This window comes from Culex quinquefasciatus, chromosome 2 (genome assembly GCF_015732765.1).
Source record: "Culex quinquefasciatus strain JHB chromosome 2, VPISU_Cqui_1.0_pri_paternal, whole genome shotgun sequence".
In the NCBI taxonomy this organism is placed as follows: domain Eukaryota; kingdom Metazoa; phylum Arthropoda; class Insecta; order Diptera; family Culicidae; genus Culex; species Culex quinquefasciatus.
The window spans coordinates 217,456,679-217,477,049 of record NC_051862.1 but is presented as its reverse complement, the minus strand read 5'-3'; the positions used below and the strand labels follow the sequence as shown (position 1 = coordinate 217,477,049).

Sequence of the window (20,371 nt, the reverse complement as noted above, 5' to 3'; positions counted from 1 at the left end):
GACTTCTGGTTCTGGCTTGAACCGCTTGACCATAGCAAGGAACAAAGGACCGTCAACGTCACCATCTCATAGCTTTCTTGGAGAAGATGAATTGCATGGTCTTTGTTCAGTTTTTAGACGAAGAACCACCCTAGAGCACTCACAAACCGAGAGTTCTTCGGTACAGCTGTACCCAGCGCTCCAGCCGTGCACCGAAATTGAGTTCGTTTGTTTGTTGTTACTCAACGTCGACTGTTACAGCTCGCCGGACACCTCGTAACTTACACCATCGAGCTGTGCAGTGCTTCGTCATGCTGGTTTTCCTCAATCGCAGCAAGTCAGCTGTTTCGGTACATTTGAGTGACCGTGGGCTGAGTGCTCGAGACACTCAGTTGCACCTGAGAAGAAAGAGCGATACAAACTGCTTTGCGGGCTGTGAGGAAGAAGGGGGTGCAGGTCGGAGCAAACATAAACAAAGCGCGGTGCGGTCGATCGTGGTAGGCTATGCTAGATAGAGAGGGTTGATGAGTCATGAGGTGTACGTGAACGGGGAATCGCAGTAGCCGGGAGCAGCTGGGAACCAGTTATGATGCGGTTGGTTTAGGTACAAATTCTATTTGAACGAGCTCAAGCTGAAGAGGGAAACGCTGGATTAGCCTCGATTGGATGACGGACTCTTTACTGGAAGGCAGATAATTAGTTGTTTACCAGGAATTTGTGAAGTTTTAATGATAAAGATTTAAAAAGCATACACAAATTCTGAGTGTAAAGCATCCAATTTTGTTTAATAAAATTAATCATTATTATTTCTGAATCAAAGTTATTACAGGAATGACATATCATAATATCTAAGGTAACTTTACAAAAGGTTTCAAGAAAACGCTCAAGCTTACGTCCTTTTGTAAAGCTACCTTAGAAAGAGAGGTGATTTTCAGACAGAATAAAGTCCAGACTCGATTATCCGATATTCGAATCATGAATAATATTTTTTATATTGCGCAATTCTCACTAACTTGGACTTCGCACTAAATTATTGCTATCGATCGCACTATTGCGACTTGTCAAACTGGCTTGGAAAATTTTAATTTTCTCAAAAAATTATCAAAGCGAGCCGATGTTGCTCACCTGTCAATCGCAATTTTGAAGTGCGAATGTCCGGTTTGGTGGAAACTGCGACTGGAAATGTAAATAAACAACTGCTGGTTGCCTAGTTTTCGGAAATTTTGTTGTCAAAAGTGCAAGAAAAAAGTGCGGGCCAAATCCGAGTTAGAGTGCAAGGATCAATATGTTTTTCTTTTTTTTTTTTCAAATTTGTGTTTTACGTCATTGATTGGTGTATTGCCTTATAAATTACCAAATGCATTTTCTCAATATTTCTTCACCGCCATTTTGGATTTTTTTTTTCAATTAGTTAAGGGAACACACTAAAACTCGACAATAGAAAAAGAAAGGGAAATTATTTTTCCATGATTCGATTATTTGAAATGAATTTTTTCTTAGACCTTGTAATAATCGAGTTTGACAAAAAAATTCAAACTATTTTGTTTAAAATTTGCTCACATTGCACTCCAATTTTTAAAAATCTTTTTTCAGAACGATTTCTATCGAAGGATTTGTTATTTTTGCCAAATTGTATGTATTGAGGAGAACTAGGAGGACAAATGTTTTGACTCTAAAATATTTTTTTTCAGTTAATCAACTTATAGTTAAATTCTTCAATAAATGTTTTCTTTAAATTAAAAGAGTATGAAAATCGTCTAAAGTAGAAAAAGAAAAAAATAACCCTGGAGTCAACACAGCTTGTTTAATTGCAGTATGATTTTTGAAATCATTTCATTTAAATGCATCTCTACTTTTTTTATATTATGTTTTTGTCGCAAACGTAAACAATTAAAAATCAACAGAATTTAAATTGTTCAGTTCGGCAATTCTCTTAAGATTGAGAAATTTTTTTTGAAAATATATTTATTGTATTTTCTATTTGATGAAATTACACAACTTTTTCTATGACTAAAGAATTTGATTTACATCATTGGTTCGTTGATACAAGTATCCATACAAATTTGACTACCGTTCATACAAAAAAAGCTATTAATATATCAAAAATCTTTTTTTTTGTATAGGATTAGATATTCTGATCGATTTGATGTCTTTGGCTAATTTGTAGATACCGCACAAAATTTTTAAGAAAAAAATCACTTCAATTTTTTTATATGTTGGAAAAAGTTGAAAAATATTATCTGAATAAATATTTAGTTGATTTTTCGTTGAAACCATGGCTTTTTTACCTACTTTTGACCATCTCCACAGGAATGAAGTTTTCTCTACGTCATCAAACAAACTTCAAACTCTAACAAAAATGCGTCCGATTTTCAATGTCCAGAAATTAGAGTAACGTAAAACTATCCGATCTCTCCATTAAAAATATTTTGAAAATTACCTAATCAACCTAAACATTTGAGAAAGTCCAACACATTTATATTCGAAATTTATATGAAGTACTTTTCGACATTTTTGACATTTTTCAAAGTGTTAAAAAAACAATATTTTTTTAAATAAATTATTAGCACTGTCGAAAGATTTGTGACTAACTTAGGGAGCGTTCTTTTATTACGTAACACAGTTGGGGGGAAGGTGGTCGAAGGCAGTGTTTCGCTCCATACAATTGCTTAAAATTTTGTAAGAAAATTTTGTTACAAAAGGGAAGGGGGTCGAAAATACGATTTTTTTGCGTTACGTAATAAAAGAACGCTCCTTTAGGCCATAGCTCAAAAACTGACATGTTTTATCAATTCAAACATATCCAATAATGAGAAATTTCAAAAATGGTTATTGCTTAGAACTCTTCAATCTAAATAATACCTATGACTTTGCCCAAAACACCAAATCGATCAGAAAATCCGTTCTCAAGATACCGTCAGTGGGGGTGACATTGGGTTTGGGGGGTGAGATTGGGTCAAAGTGATTTTTTTTATCTCCACTTCAAACTTTGTAGCGTGTCAATACGATTCCCTCGAACAAGATTCCCAACAACAACAACACTGTTGGATGACTTGTTTTTACCATATGTTTGTATTTGAGCATCATTTTAGTTTCATTTGACCCAATGTCACCCCCTTTAAGGGGTGAGATTGGTTCTATTTTCAAACTATTGGAATTTAAGGTAGTGTTCATCAAAATCCACCATATTTTGGGAAAATGTTAGTAAACTATCTAAGAACAAATCTACGTTGAAAGATTTTCGATGCTATTTAATTTTTTTTTGTTGTCCAAATTCTCAGAGAATTGCTCAGTTGTGTCCAACGTGTTTTATCCTATTCCAAACGGACCTTGAGTTATGTCAACATTATTCCCCTTTTTTTAAAGTTATTATTCAATACTGAATTTACCAATTAGGTACACATATTTGCTAATTTTTGTTTTCAAAATGCCACATTTTAGTAGTGAGATATTCTAAAATAAAAAAAAACACAAAAATAATGCATGATCAAGTAAGAATTAGATGATGACTCTATGTTTAAATAAGCTCATAATGAAAAGTTCAAATCAAAGTTATACGCACAGCTTGAAAGATAAGCCATAATTGAGTTGAGCGATATTCTAGCATGCCAGAGTAGTAATTATCATAACTTGACTTAATAAAACTCTTATCGTTCCTCATTCGCAAATCGTATTCATTATACTTTGTAGCACTAGTTGCACAATCTCTCACACCGGAAACCGGCTGAGAACATTTTACAATTCTAACAAACAATTTCCTCTCCCTCCGCCTTCCCCAGCGATAGCGAGTTCACCGGCGAGATTCTGATCAACAAGCAGCAGCGCGAGCTGAAGCGGTTCCGGCGCCAGTCCGCGTACATCATGCAGGACCACGACCTGCAGCCGCACCTGACCGTCCTGGAGGCCATGCACTTTTCGGCCAATCTCAAAATCGGCGCCGAGCTGAGCCCCGCCAGCAAGAAGATTAGGGTGAGTTATGCGGTAAAGCGGTGTTTAGTTCCGATGTTGTTCGACCTTCGAATTGTGTTTAGTGATATGCGGAGGTAGATAACAGTGGGAACAACCTTCGGAACTTCGGTCGTTGGGCGTGTGGCGTTGATAAGTCGTGACTAACAATTGATATTCATTCATTTCAGATGAACGAAATCCTGTGCGCAATTGGGCTGCAGGAGCACAAAAAGACGCGGACCTCCAAGCTGTCCGGTGGGCAGAAGAAGCGCCTCGCGATCGCCCTGGAGATCGTCAACAACCCGCCGGTGATGTTCTTCGACGAACCGACCAGCGGCCTGGACAACTCCACGTCGAAAAAGTGCGTCGAACTGCTGAAGCAGCTGGCCCGCGAGGGTCGGACGATCATCTGTACGATCCACCAGCCGTCGGCGTTGCTGCTGAACATGTTCGACCATCTGTTTACGGTGGCCGAGGGTCAGTGCATTTTCACTGGAACCGCCGCCAACATTGTGCCATTCCTGCGCGAGGTGGACATTATCTGTCCGGAGCACTACAGTCCGTCGGATTTCCGTAAGAATAGTTAAAATCTTCCATTAGAAGACCATTTCGTAACGATCCTCCCTTCAATTCTAGTTCTGGAAATTGCCACCCACGACTACGGCCCCCAAAGTGAACACCTAGTAGCAAAAACAGAAAACGGTCGCAGCACGTCCTACCGGAACCGGGAAGCGTTCACCCCGTTCCTACTCCCGATCATGGAGTCCCCAATTTCACCCGATCTCCCATCGCCACCACCCGCCCAAACCAAGGACGCCAACGGAGGAGGTCTGCTGACGACCACCTCCTCCTCCCCGCTGGACAAACCAAAGAAGCTCGCCAAAAAGCTGTCCTTTAATCCGGAAAAGTGGTGCGGCCGGGACGAGATCTACACGACCAGTTTCTGTCGGCAGTTTTATCTGCTGCTGCTGAGGACGTTCCTGATTCTGAGCAGGGATCGGTCGCTGATGACGATGAGGTTTATCATCCATTGTACGATCGCGCCGCTGATTGGGATGTTGTACTTTGGGATTGGCAATCAGGCGGCGCACATTTTCAACAACTTTAACTACGTGTTCTTTTCGATCATGTTTCTGATGTTTACGGCGTTCAGCTCGATGACGATGGCATGTGAGTAGAAGATGGGTGTTCTAGTTTAGATTTTAAATAAATCATATATTTAATTCATATTCTCAAAATTCTGAATATTTTAATATGTTTGAAACATTTTAAATTACAATGACCCATTTAAAAATAATCATTACCATAGTAGCTCATGGCTTGACAACCTGTTCTTAATTCATTTTCTGCAGTTTGTGGAATGAAATAATCCAAAAGAATCTAAAATAAATGTTCATATTTTTTTATCATTCTGATGAAAACTCCTAAATCCTTGGATGAAAATCATTTTTTTTTGAAGGTATATGTTTTCTACATATTATTTTTGATTAGAGACGCATTACAAATCTTTTCAAGTCAAAATTAACAATGGACTATCTCACTTTATGACAAATAGCAACCTTCTTATAACTATGCAAATATTTTGCAATAACTTGATGGCACTACTTGGTGAACTAAAACATGCATCAATAGATTGTGAAGAAATTATTTTTCTAATGAGCAAATTCTCTATGAGCCTCTCCACAAATATCAAGTTTGTATTTTATAAACTGGCTCAAACTTGTTGGGTGCCTTCCGTTCACCCAAAGAAGTTTTTTTGCATCGTCAGTTTGTCCATATCCATGCAAAAATGATAAGTGATGATTGAAAAATCTTTACCTTTTTGTACCTAAATTTCTTTTTGTGACTGTAAAATTTGATTTTAAAAAACTTTTTTTTGGTATCTTTTAGGGGACATAAAATGCCATCTGTTCATAAAATTCCAACCCGGGTAGAAGATATTAACAATATTCATGTCATTATAAAAAACATATAATGAAATTGGTCTAGTTTTTTTTTTTTCAAATATCAAAAAATGTTATTCACAAGTTATTTCCGTCTGCTCGGGTATACAGTATTTGACCAAGATATGTTTTTTTTAAGAAAAAGTGATTTAGGAAAAATCTTAGAAAAGTCCAAAAAAATTTGTAACATAATTTATTCATAAATTAATTATGGATTCAATTTGCAATCAAAATAGGGGAGATTTTGGCATTCGATTACAGCTTCTAGAAAGCGGGAAGTTTTGCAAAATAATTTGTTCAAATAGTGAAAAAATGCTTATTGGATGAAAATAGAATCGAATCCTGCCAAACATACGAGAGTATAGCCTGTTTAAATGTTAAATTTAAGAAAGTGCACAGTTTCCATGTTATAGCAATTTTTTTAAGTCACTGTTTTTCAATTAAAAAAAATACTGCCCTTGTTTTCCCATTTTTTAGAAAGAAATATTTTAATATGAAATGCTAAGAAAATTAGATGAGATAAGATATAATAGCCACCTCGATAGCCACACAAAATTTTAAAAAATTATTAAACCATTATATAAAAATATGATTTTATCAGTATTTTCATCACCGATATCGCGAGAACTAATGGTCTGATTTTTATGTTAAAAAGTGAAATTTTTTAGAAATATTCAGCTCTATTCAATTAAAAATTATTTTAAAATTTTAAAATCTAGCTCAACATTTCAAAATGTAAAAATTTGTGCTTCTAGCCATTTCAAAAAGTTATTCTTGATTATCAAATTTCAAAATAATTTTCATTGGAAAGACAAAACAATTAACAATTTTTTATTTTTACATGGAAATCGAACCGTCGCGTGGTGGTAAAAAAAACGAGGGTTAGTTGGGCAACAGTTATGAAATCTGATCGTTTTATAAAAATCACTGTAAAATCCGTTCCATGAAATCGTGAAAATACTCTTAAGGAGGTATTAAACTATGACAATAAATTCGCACTTTTTCTTATTTGACAGTTTTTTTTTATTTGTTTGTCACAGTCATTAAAGGAGGTATTCTAGTGATTTTTAACGATTTCGCGGAATGCTCGAAACCCATGAAATTTGGCACTTTACGTGGAAACCCGTGAAATCTTACATTTTACAGTATCCAAAATTATGTTATGTTATGTTCAGCAACTAAAATAAAAAAAACAAATTCTAAAAGTTAGCAAATTAAAATTATAGAGTGTCAAAAAATGCTTTAAATATCAAAAAATCAAAAAAATCAAATCAAATTATTCGCTCTACAGCATTGCCTTGGCGTTCTCGATTGCGAGATTCCTACTCGAAACTAGGTGTCCGAAGGTTTGATTGTTGAGGCAATTGCAAACCTCTTTTTACACCTTAGCTTCCATCCACCCCGGGATTCGAACTGACGACCTTTGGATTGTTAGTCCAACTGCCTACCAGTGACTCCACCGAGGTAGGACCCAGGGAGACGACTCCTACACCTGGACTGAGCTAACGACCTAACCTTTTTAGGTTAGTCCGGGGCCAACATTTACTTCCCGTCCGACGGAAGGCGTGATCAGACAAATCTCGTCTCAAAATTTGCCACCGGGACCGTCTGGGATCAAACCCAGGCCGACTGGGTGAGAGGCAATCACGCTTACCCCTACACCACGGTCCCGGCCTTAAATATCATAACTGCTATTTTTCTGGAAATGATATCATATGAACAATGAATTGATGAAAAAAAAAATAGTCAAAGATGTTTTTAGGAAGGATTCAAACTATTTCATAAGAATGAAAAACTTGACTTGACATGAGTGTAAAATATTGTTATGATGTTAAATTTAATAAATTTTAAAATGCAAAAACAAAGACGAATAAGGATCATTTTTATATGAAGCCTTATAGTTTTGTAAGGCAAAATTTTAAAAGTATATAATAAAAATTAGCATGAGTATGAGCACATTCATTTTCAAGTTTTTACTGAAATATTCTCCTATTTATTCAATTATAACTAGATTTTCAATGCCTAAATTAATTTTTACTTATTCAATCTAGATCTTTACTTGTTTTTACCTTTTTTCAAATCATGTAATTAAACAATTTTAATTCTTACGTGACTAAAAAAAGCAACAAAACAATTGAAAAAAAGAATTTAAAATTGAAAATTTAGTTTATTTAAATATTAAAAATTACATTGATTTTTTTTATTCAGAATAGAAAATACAATCTGTGCTTTAGCATGAGATTCTTATTGCTATTGTAACATTTTTCATGTTCCATAAAATTTTCGTGAAATTAGTTGTTACCCGGGCAGACGGCAATAACATAATGCATGCCATTTCAATAACAAATACTGTCAAAATAACAAACAAAAAAGATTTTGCACTGTCCTTAATTTTAGTGCAAATATGCCTTTTTCAACCCTCTAAAAAAATATATAAATTTTTTCCGACCTTTCCTAAATATTTATTTTGGGTATTCATGTTTCAGTGAAGCAAATGCACAAATAAAAAAAAGTTATTTTTTCCGTATATATATTTGTTTGTAATTAGAACTTTGCATTACAACTTTTCCGAAGACACTAAATCGATCTTAAAAACCTTCTCGAGGTACAGATTTTCGTTTGACCAGCCCTCAAAATTGTATGGAAACTTGTATGGAAAAAACTCATGTTAAAAAAGTTTCATTTAAATGAAAAAAAGTCAAAGTAGTTATGTCACAGACATAACCGGAATGGCGTAGACTACGTAAAGTTTAGATGTGTGCGTTTGATGAGAATCAAATCGGGTAGCAAAATGTTTAACTTTCGACACTTTCGAAAAAATGAAATTCTTAGAAATTTTCAATAGGATTAAAAAGATTAATAAATTTTTAGCATTTCTTGGCATGAATCAATACATTATTATTGATTTTGAAGGAAAACGAGAGCAAAAGATGATAAAACCCATATTTGCCCCCCGCGGTGGGCTTGTTTCAGTGGCAAATTTGCTACCCTAGCGGTGGCGATGACGGAGTTTTTTCAAGGTGGCAAATTTCATCTCGGTATTCTTAAGCCGGATGCAAAATTTGATTTGCACTCCAGCGTTGCAGATGCCCTGAGGGCACAAGCACTAACAATTGGGAATTGAATGCGTTTATTGGATGAATTTTTGCAAGAATGCTAAGAGAAGAATGGGGGGAGAGCAGAGGGGTTGGGGGCGAGAGCAGCCTCAGAAAGCTGTGCATTCCGTCGCCCCCGAAGACCAAAATTTGTTCCTGAAATTTAAATTCAAATTAGTTCGCTGCCTCGTCCCGGGTGGGACGAGGGCAACTCTTTCAACGCTTTAGAATTGGATGAGAAGTAAATCTTTCAGAAGCGCTCGCCGCGAATGCGACGAGCTAGTTGGATGTCCTGATTGTTTCACAACCAAGGCTTGACCCACGAGAGGCTTTTCGGCGGAAGGCAGCAGGCGCGCGTTTCATTTGTTGATGCCTCGTCCCGGGTGGGCACCTCCGAACCACAACAACCACGAAAGATCCAAACGGTCCGGCCATCGAGAGGCAACTGGCTGAAGGTGACGACGAGAAGGCGATGCGCACTTCTTTTCCAGTTCTGGTCCCTCTCTCCTGCTGCTGCTGCTCTGAGCTGAGCTTTCCTGCTGCTGCTGCTGCTGCTGCCGGTCCGACGTCTGAGACGTGAATGTTGGAATGAAAACTGGCGCACTTTCTTATATATGATTTCGGCCCGCTACTTCCCCTCCTTTTTCGCGACCGACACTCGGTCGCGTTGCTCGGATGATTTTCCCCTCAAAATAGGTACTTGACATTCCCGTCCGTGAGTGGGAAGCGCTCATTTTGCTTGAAAAATCTCTGCATTTTGAAAACATTTTAAAACATTCAATTGTTTCAATAGTTAAACTATTTTGCCAACAATGAATGTTTTATAGCAAATTGCTGAATAATTTTCGAATCGAATGGAACATAAATCGTGTCGATTCGATTAGAGGGAAGGAAGATATAAGCGTTTGACGGATGACGCAGTTATCCAGGGCCTTCGGCCCGGGTTTTTTGGAATGGCACCCCAGTACCTTCGACAAAGATGTAAGTCTACGTCAAAAAGCACAGAAAAGTCGATTTGCGGAAACGTAACAAATAACAAATAAAATACACTTATGTTTAATTAATTAAAAAGTTTTTTATATAATTAAATGAGTATGGGATTATTTTATAAAATATCTCTATGAAAATTGCAAATTAATCACATTAAAAATTTCTGAGAAACATGAAAACATTATTATTACTAAAATAATTTTTTATTCCAAATTCAGTCCCCCTTGAGCTCCCGATCATAACCCGAGAACACTTCAACCGGTGGTACTCACTGCGGGCGTACTACATCGCCATGACCGTCGCGGACATCCCGATCCAGGCCCTGTGCACCGTGACCTACATCGTCATCACGTACTACATGACGGCCCAACCGCCGGAACCCTACCGAATGGGCCTCTTCACGCTGATCTGCCTGATGGTCGCATGGGTTGCGCAAGGACTTGGCCTGTTGGTGGCGTCACTGTTTAATGTTAAGGTGAGGACTCATTTCAATTTTGGGAAGTTGAAGTTTATTTTATGTCTTTATTGTAGAATGGCGCCATCTTTGGACCGTTCTTCATTTGTCCGTTCCTGATCTTCTCCGGGTTCTTCATCCACCTGAACGACGCCCACCCGTGGATGCATTGGCTGTTTCACGTGTCCTTCTTGAAGTATGCCCTGCAGGGAGCTACGGTGGCCATTTTCGGGTACGATCGGCCCAAGCTGGACTGCGACGAGACGTACTGCCACTTTGTGCTGCCGAAGAAGTTCCTGCAGGAGATCGACATGGTGCGGGCGGATTTTGTCGAGGCTGTGATTGCGCTGTTGGTGATCTTCTTCGTGTTCCGTGTGGCCGCGTTCTACGTGATGCAGTACCGGTTGAGGAACAAGAATTAAACGCATAATTGATATCAAAGTCGAAGTCGGACATTCCTGGTTTTCCGCATTGTAATCGTAATCAGCATCGTATGAGCTGTTCAGAACAGCTGTTAGATAGGCCCCACTCCTTACCGTTATCACCTTTATGCATGTGAATAGTCGATTGTGTTTAGCCTTAGTGACCTAGTGTCGTCTGAAGTATCAGAGTATAATCGTATCGTAATCGGAATGATAGCCGCGAATTGTGATTGAAATGGTTTTTGTCACTTGATTAGTAACTCCGAAATAGAGAAAAAATAAAGTCAATCGTTGCGAAGGGAACAAATTAGAGTACTTGTAAAATGTGTGATTTTCTAATGAAACAAAATAACGCAAGAGTCAAACAGTTGTTGGATCGAATGAAGTAAACTCGATTCTTAGAACAATTATAAAGTACGGTAACTAGTTGTTAATGCTATGATATATTGGGATTCAAATGAGATAAACAAGACGAATAAATGTGTTCTATAGTAAAAATAAAAAAGGGCGCACGAGTTTTTTTTTAAATATCACATTTTACTAAAACTAAAATTAAGCTCAAATCGGCGCATTTCACAAATCACGAGAGCGTTCTGGAAACCTGAAATTGCAAGCTTTTTATTTGTTTTTATTTGAAATTTATTTTTCAGATCAATGTCCAGGCATTGAACGGACACAACTAATTTGATTTAGATCGAGTATGCCAATTCCGATTTCAGACTGTTTTACTTTTTGTCTTTTTTCTACTGCCTTAGTCTCGAGTAAGAATCTTGCAACAGAGAAAAAGTTTGTGTTCTCTCTGCATCTTTCTAATTTTTGGATATTTGAAGAATCGTTTGATTTTTATTAGTGTAGATTTGATGTTTTCAATCTTTGTCAAAAATATTCAAATCGTTAGCATTGAAGCGATGAAATGACAACATTGAAGACATTTAGGAAAATTAAATTGACCTGCACTTTCAGATAGTTGAAATTTTTGATTTAAAGTATAACATTTCTTGGGACATTCAAACCATTTATCGTTCTCAGAATGATTCATCAAGTAAATTGCAACTATTAAAAACACAAATTATGATCATTTGGAGCATTAGGCATGATCTCGGAAACTCGAAAATATTTTTATATATTGGAAAGTTTTTAAAAGATTCCATTCCAAAAATTCAAAAATTGGACTAATAGTTGCCATTGCGGAGATGTCGTTAGTTGAGTTGCTCTAACTCACTGTTGTTTGTATAGTTGGAACTTCAAATTCTTAATAATAAGAAATTGGAAAGAATTTTCTCAGCTGTTAAAAAATAGATTTTTAGAAATTAACACTTTTTTTTTAAACTAAAATAAACGTTTGTTTAATTAAAATTAACCATCAAACAAAAAACAATTTAAGGTAACTTTCACCTGTAAATTTTAAATAAGCTTTTTTTTTTGTTTTTTTTTATAATGTTTAAGAGTAAATATTCTTTTTAACCCTCTACAACCTAACCCCGCCTTTAGACGGACTTCGATCTAAAAAATCGCCAAAATTCAATTTTCAAACCGATTTTTGATCTTGAAAAAGCATTGGAAAGAAGAACTCTTAAAATTTTAGAAAATTTCAGGGTTGGAAGTTTAACTTGTTTTATATGACTTTGCCAATGTTTTTAAAAATGTAATTTTTTAGGGGTCCACTTTGGCTGTGTTTTTTACTAACATTTCCAATATTTTCAGTAAAAAGAAGTATGCAGTAATTTTTGTAGTGTCCCAGACTATGCCTCTACGCATTTTTTTGCAATTTGAAAGATGATGGCGCCATGCTATAGCAGAAAATGTGAAAAACATGCAAAAATTGAAAAAGTGACTGTAAAAATGTGAAAAAAAAATAGTAAGGCAAAATGTAATTTTTTTAGGTGGTAGAATAGGCCAAATAAAATCAAAAACAAATAAAAACTAAACAAGATAAATGCAAATTTAAATACTAAAAATAAAACAAGAAAAATATAAAACAAGAGAAGTAAAGTTTTTCGTAGAACAAAAGTTGTTCAAAATGACCTCCTGAACACGGGAAAAATAAATATTTTCGAAAAAAAAATTGGGCAGTAGAGGGTTAATCATCCTTCAAGAACAATGCAATAATTATAGTCGTTAGAATGCACGCAACATTTGATTCCTGTTTATGATTCAATTGTTTGAAATATTTCCCCAATTAGCTTAGTTTAGTCACTGTTTTAGAAAACATATCAGTCGAACAAATATTTAATTTAGTTTTTATTTATTTTTATTTTTTCGAGAAATCTCGACTCACATACTCCAACTTCACATTTTGTTATAACAGATTTTTATCGTAATTTTTGAACAAAGCTTTTTTCCATAAGGCCATTGTAATTTCATTTAATCTTTTTGCCCTTCAACATTTTCCCAGAAAATGAGGATTAAAAAAATGATATCAATAACATTTAAATATCCCTTCATTTATGCATGTTAAATAAGAAATAAATCTTTATAAAACAATATTTTTGAACCGCAGCTCGGTACCAAACGTAAATATAATGATGGAAAAATCATTTTGTGATGTATCGAAACTTCGAAAATCAGGCTTGTAATTTGAAATATTTCATGATACATTTGAAAATATTATCGTTTTATCTTTTTACTTAATTTTACTAGTTTTCTCAGAAAACAACAGCATCTGAAATTCGCACTCACATCACGTCCAGCTCAATCACTCTGCACTCAATAATTCAAAAGTCAGCAACAACTTTTCAACGATAATTACTTTTATTTCCATAAATTATATCACAATCACTGGAATGCCTTCAACCGCCGGCGCAGGGAAAAGTACAGCAACGCCTGGAACAGCGCAATAAATCCAACCATTGCAAGCACGTTCCACTCGAAACCCGTTTCCGGCGTGTCCATAAACTTGAGCAACTTCCCGGGACGGTTGTAGTAGCAGAGCACCTCCGAGCAGGGATAGTCCGTCCGGTTGTAGCCGTAGATGGCCTGGAGCGAACCCTGCATGCTGTACCGGAAGAAGGACGTGTAGGGGAGGGGTTGCAGGAAGTCCAGCAGTTCGTAGGATTTGATGAAGAAGCCGGAAAACAGCAGGGAGGGGATTGTGAGGCAGGGAACGAAGAAAGTGGCCATTTGGATGCCGAAAGCGGCGCCGGAAAGAAGGCCCACGGTTTGGGCGAAGATTCCGAGCAGCAGGGTGATGGCCCAGAACATGAAGAAGCGGGATGGTTCCATGGGTTGTCCGGTTAGGAAGTAGGTGATGATGACGAAGACGGAGGGGCAGAGCAGCTGAAGGGGCAGGTCGGCGAAGATCTTGGAAACGTAGTAGGCTTCGAGCGAGTACCAGTTGTTGAGGTGCTCGCGAACGAACACTTTGGCTTCCAGGGGGACTGAAAAGGGGAAAAAAAACAATGTCTAAGGGGAGCAATCAAAGTAACCGGGAAGGAACTCACAGGTGATAGTGCAGGGCATAGCGTTGCCGAAAAAGATAAACATGTGGAAGAAGAACATGGCGGCAGCGTTTGTCATGGCGGTTGAGGCGTCCTTACCGCAGTTGTAAAAGACCATGCCGAGCAGGAATGCCACCAGGATGTGGGCGATTACACGGAGCTGGGCGAAGAACTGTTGGAAAGAGGTGTGAAATTAGAGATACTGGTAAGTTGAATTGATGATTTTTCAGGAAATTAAGGTCGTAGAAGGTGTCTTTCACTTTTGGGGAAATGATGGTGCTTATTTCAAGGTCCAGAAAAAGTAAAATGTAAAAATGTAAAAATTTAGAAGGCTCTGCAAGTAACATAAAGAAAATCATTTTTGATTGATACATTCTGAAACAAGATTTGAATGTTTTTTTAAAATTTACATGGCTGCCATATGGCCGATTGGGAATGATATCGTTCAGAAAAAAATCTAGATTCGATTAGAAACAAATTTGTTTTGATTCAATTTGAATTTTCTTTGCAAGTATTTCGTCAAATTATTTTCCTATTTTTTCAATTCATTAAGAAGATAAATTTCAATTGTTGTTAACACGCAGATGAATTAAATGCAGAACTTGTAATCAAATAAAGTACAAAAATGGTTTTCATGATTCAAAAACTCAGCTTGAATTTATTGATAAGCCAATTTGAATTTTATTCCCTATTTTAGAGGGGAGCAAGCCTTCAATAATTTTTTAAAAAATCAGAGGAAACAATTTTTTTTTTTGAATAAAATATATAAATAAGACATAAGACTATTATATTTTTTCATGGATTCAATGATATTTTCTAAATTTTGGTAGAAGCATAACTGCAATAATGTTGAATAATTTTGTGATACGTTTTTGTTTTAATTTTTGAAAGCTGGGCTTGTAAATTAAATTATAGCTCTTACAAATTATTTTAAATTTTTTCAGGATCTAGTTCTTTTGAAAAAATCGGTATAGAAATAACAGCCGCATAAAATAATGTCGATACTACAATTTTACATTTAATCTTTAGAATTTAGACTTTTACATTACCTTTTTTATGTTTTTGAATAATGCATAATACAAAAAATTAATTTGTTATGTTTTATCAGAGAATGAAATTAATTTTCTTCCTGTGCCATTTAATTTCATTTTTCATGAAAAAATATGTTAAAAATATGGTTTTTTATGTTATATAAATTAATACACATAATAAACATAAAATAAATTTGAAGATTCATCCATTGTAATTTTATCCATCTGCACCCAAAACTGGGTAGCGCTCGTCCAAGAGAATAATGACCTTGAGCCGAGAGAATAGTGGAACCACTTAGGGACATGAAAAACACAGCTCGAGATAGGCGAGAGAATTATTCCCTTGAGGTTCATTTGCAAAAAAGTTCATCCGTCAAAACAAAAAAAAAAACAAAAGGTGGTGACTACGGGAATTGAACCGGAGACCTTTCGTTTATTGAATCAAATCGTAATTTAATATTTTTTTAAAGCCCCAATTTAACAAATTTTGGATTTAAGATCACAAATTGAAAATGTCGTGAAATTTTAGGAAGAAGAATTGTGACATGTTTTAGACACAATTATAAAAGTTCTATCGTACACAGCCTTTTTTAATGCTTTTCTTTCCATTGTTTTTAATTTTTGTCTTAAATTTTAATGTATTTTATCTTTACCACTCGAGTAGCCCAAAAGACAACATTTACTTTTTTTCAAACAAAAGATCTCAATTTTACATTCCTTATGATCAAGAAAATTTACTTAATTATTCCTCTACTGCCAAATTTTTTTTCGAGAATTTTTATTTTTCTTCCACCTCCTATCATTTGCATTCTATTTTTTTCATGTTTTTACAGTCACTTTTCCAATTTTTTGCTTGTTTTTCACATTTTCTGCTTTAAAATGGCACCATTATCATTAAACTTGTAACAAAATGCATAGAGGCATAATCTGCGACACTAGAAAAATTACTGCATACTTCTTTTTACATGATATAGGCAATGTTAGTAAAAAAACACATTTAAAGTTGACTCCTAAAAAAATTACATTTTTAAAAACATTTGAAAAGTCACATAAAACAAGTAAAACTTCCAACCCATAAATTTTCTAAAGTTTTGTAGAGTTCTTCTTACCAATGCTTTTTCAAAATCAAAAATTGGTTGAAAATTGATTTTTGGCGATTTTTTTAATCGAAACCTGTCTAAAGGCGGGGTTCAGTTGTAGAGCGTTAAACAAAACAAAATACTTTCTTATTTTTCACTATTATTTTGCGTTTATCTTACACTCAAAAAAATGAGTTCGCGTAAACGTGAACAGAGTTCATACCACCGGGAACCAGGAAGAAAACTGTTCAACGTTTATATTGCATTGCACCATGAAAGTGAACAGTTTTCTTCCTGGTTCCCGTTGGCATGAACTCTGTTCACGTTTACGCGAACTCATTTTTTGAGTGTATTTACAAGAATAATATTTAAATAGGTCATAATCTAAAAGTTATATATGTTTATTAATTATTTCAGTTCAGACATTGTTAAAAAAAAATTCATCAGAAATTTCCGCCTGCCAGTGTTGCAAAATAGTGATAGAAAAGCTATCAATAGATTATCTCTGCACCAAAAATATCCGAGAGTATAGCGGCCGGCACTATAGCTTGTGAGATCTATTCTTGTGTCTCGTGATTCCCAGCGATGTCATTCTCTCTCTCTATCACTCCTCCCTTTTTCATCGACTATGCGCTCTCACCGCTGAGTCTCTCAATCTCTCCGAGAACTGCAATGAGAGAACGCGAGATGGCGATTAGAAGCCGACCACGCATAACGTCCCGTTAAACTGCGTTTGCAAAATTGGTTTTGTGGCGGCTTTTGTGGTTAAACGCTGTTGCGCTAGGATGATCGTGGAAGCGAGAATGAGAGAGAAAAGGAAAATGTCAATCGCGAATGGGTAAACACGAAAACGTGTTCGGCTATGTTCGGCGCTGAGTGTATCAGTGAGGAGAGAAGAGCAGTTGTATTTGAGGCATGAATATTCAGATGGGATAATTGTAGTTGCTGAGAGCTGATATTTTGATATTTCAGCAACCCTGCCGCCTGCATTGAATTAAAAAATCATTTAAATCCAATGCAAAATCATCTTAACTCCTAAGCTCATGTTACTACATGTTTCTATGTTACTTACAAAATCCCTCGCCGTCGACCTCAGCGACCTCCTCAGCAAAACACTAAACTGCTTCCACTGTGGTATCGCATACCGCCTCCTACTTCCGGTCGTCGCCGCCACCAGGCAGGTATTCCTGTACGGCGTCCCATCCGCCACCCCCACCATTCCCATTTTCTGATCCTTCGCCGCACAGTAATCATCCCCAATCGAAGTCCGCACAAACGCCGAATTGTTGTACCGCAGGGTTAGCAGCTCAATTCCCGGACAGCTTGGCATCGAGGCAATCTCCAGTGCGAAATCCGCCCGGTTGTAGTACTTTGGACAGTGAAAGCCGGCCTCGCCAAAGCTGGCTACCATCCCGTCCAGGGGACCACTGTAGATGCACTTGCCGGCGGAGAGCAGGAACAGGTCGTCGAACAGTCGGAAGAGGCTGGAGGCTGGTTGGTGGATTACGGAGACGATGGTGCGGCCTTCGGCCGCCAGGGTTTTGATGTAGGTGACGAGTTGCATCGCGGAAACGCTGTCGAGACCGCTGGTGGGTTCGTCGAGCAGGATTATTGGGGGGTTCGTGACCAGCTCGATCCCGATCGAGAGTCGTTTCTTTTCACCTCCGGAGAGATTATTGACCAGGGTTGCCATGGCGTGCCGAAGTCCGAGAACGTCCAGAATGTCGTTGACCTTCTTCTTGCGGACCATTGGTGAGGATGATCCGGTCATTTTAAGTTCTGCCGCGTAATCTAGAGTTTCAAGCACGGTCAGGTGATCGCACAGGTCAAAGTCCTGCGCAATGTAGACGCACTTGTTCCGGAACGACTCCTCGCTGAGCGGTTCTCCGTTGACCATCACCGAACCGATCACGCCATGCTTCCTGCGAACGGAGAAAACCACATTTCGTAACAAGATCAACTTCTACCCCCGATCACCAATCACACTCACTTGAACCCCGACAGTATATTCAGCAGCGAAGACTTGCCCGCCCCGGACGGTCCCAAGATCGCCGTCAATCGTCCCGGGGCGAACCTCCCGGAGACATTCTCCAGGATCGTCTTCCTCCCATCCCCATCCTTCCTTTCCCCCTTGAAGCAGATATTGGTGAACTCCAGTGCCATCTGGTGATCGAGCAGTTTCCGTCGATCCTCGCCGGACTCGTCCAGCTCTAGCTGAACCAACGTCGACATCGCGGTAAACAGGTTCGTCGCCTTGGGGCAAGTCTCCGAGTAGAACAAGTCACTAAAAGAGTTTTGCCTTGGAGAACGAAAACGGCGCGCGCGCGATCACGATCGAGTACTTCGAGCTACTGAGCAATCCAAGTGCAGCACGATCGTGCGGACTTGCAACGCGAGTTTGGATCGGTTGCATTCGGAAAGCCGGTTGGGGGTAATTTTTCACTACCCCTTGAAAATGAGACGTTGGGCAAAATGTAGAATTAAAATTTAAAAAAATCTAACTTTTTTGCATTTTTTGATTTTTTAACATTTTTGAATCAGTCAAAATTTAAAAATCTTAGAATAAAAAAACTCTTCATTTCAACACACCGCTATTTTCCCACCCCCTTCAAGAGTTGAAGTGGCTGTGGCCGAGAAAGGGGGTTGATGAAAATCGTCGATCGGCTGCCGACAGTTGATGAGTGTTTGATTAGCTAACATACACACGTATGAGTACGAGTTACTGCATAAGCAAATTCGTCTTATACGATCGTGACGTCAGCGAGAACGAACGAACATCTCGGCGAGTTTCGGATTGAATTAATCGCTTCTTACGTGACACGTACGTGCCGATGGATTGGAGCAATTAAAACTTTTTTGTGCGCTCCCGTGACGTGTGAATCATGTAACGAGATCATCTGGAAAGAGTGCATAAGAACTTGGAGATTTTGTCACTAGGGAAGGGGGCAATTCAATTGTGTTGGAGAAAATACACTATTTTAGATTAGATTTATTTTATATGATATTTTGTCTTTGTGTTGGTTTAAAAATTCTTCTTACCAATTTTTTGTTTTCTTGTATGAGATTTGTCTTTTCTGAAGAATATTTCAGAATTTATAGCAAAGCTCCACAAAGCACCACCAATCTCATCAAGCTAATAAAACCAATTTTGCTAAATTAAGAATTGTCAGGCTTGGTTTTTTGATTGAAAAATATTTGTATTAGAAAGATGGGAACATTTCACAGAGATAAATATCATTTTTAAACATTGGAAATTGGATTAATAGTTGCCTAGATGCCGTCAATGGAGTAACCGAATCGAATGGTAGTTTGACAGTTCGCTCCGTAAGAAATAATATCGTTCACTACCAATCGTGAAATACCCCGAAATTTTCATAATTTCATTTTCAATTTAAAGCAGTGCAGTCTCAGAACCTATTTTCCAATGTTCAAAGTAATCAGTGTCTTGCGAACCTTCGTGGTGAACGGACACTAGAGCTGCGGTATTTTTTACTACCTAAGCTCAGAGTTATTTCAAACAAAATTCACAGTCTTTTTAAAGACTACCTGAGTTACTTTCCAAAATTCTAAACAGTCTTTTCAAGACTAACCCCACCTGAAATTTTGTTTAATTTTACAAACGAAGCCATCTTTTTAAGAGAACTTTGCTTGCAAAATGCGTCAAAACAAAGGTAAACGCAAATCTTCTGAAGATTTGGTCGTTACGTCGGTGAAGCGTTTGAACGCTAAATCGGCTAACGGAAACAGAAAAAGAAAACAGCCTCATCCGAGGTCTGATTCTGATTCTGAAAGTGAGGTTAATCCTCCAATCCCATTGGCAAACAGTTTCGGTGTTTTATCCGAAACTGTTGACAAGGATCCTTCTCCTCGTACTGAGCCTTCTGCCGTCGAGAAACGAGTAAAGGCTCCGCCAATTGTAGTGACTTCCGTCTCCGATTTGGCCAGCTTTCGAACGCAACTGAAGAATTGCAAGGAAACTTGCAATTTGAAGGT

The 20,371-nt window shown here is 37.4% G+C and overlaps 2 protein-coding genes across 2 annotated transcripts in view; one reads left to right on the top strand and one right to left on the bottom strand.

Moving 5' to 3' along the window:
- Window positions 1-11,330, top strand: part of LOC6046114 (ABC transporter G family member 39) — a 99,958-nt gene extending 88,628 nt beyond the window's left edge. The window contains exons 14-18 of the mRNA XM_038251088.1: window positions 3,759-3,948; window positions 4,116-4,500; window positions 4,564-5,097; window positions 10,174-10,430; window positions 10,487-11,330. Coding sequence (XP_038107016.1) covers window positions 3,759-3,948; window positions 4,116-4,500; window positions 4,564-5,097; window positions 10,174-10,430; window positions 10,487-10,831 — 1,711 coding nt within the window. The 3' untranslated portion in view covers window positions 10,832-11,330. The remainder of the gene's footprint in view (window positions 1-3,758; window positions 3,949-4,115; window positions 4,501-4,563; window positions 5,098-10,173; window positions 10,431-10,486) is intronic.
- A 2,229-nt stretch (window positions 11,331-13,559) lies between these two features.
- On the bottom strand, window positions 13,560-18,723 carry LOC6046116 (ATP-binding cassette sub-family G member 4). The gene is made up of 4 exons (XM_038251451.1): window positions 18,369-18,723; window positions 17,451-18,300; window positions 14,272-14,440; window positions 13,560-14,208 (listed from the first exon to the last, which is right to left on the bottom strand). Exons 1-4 carry the CDS (start codon window positions 18,608-18,610, stop codon window positions 13,607-13,609), a joined length of 1,863 nt encoding a protein of 620 aa, XP_038107379.1. The 5' UTR covers window positions 18,611-18,723; the 3' UTR covers window positions 13,560-13,606.
- Window positions 18,724-20,371: the final 1,648 nt, after the last annotated feature.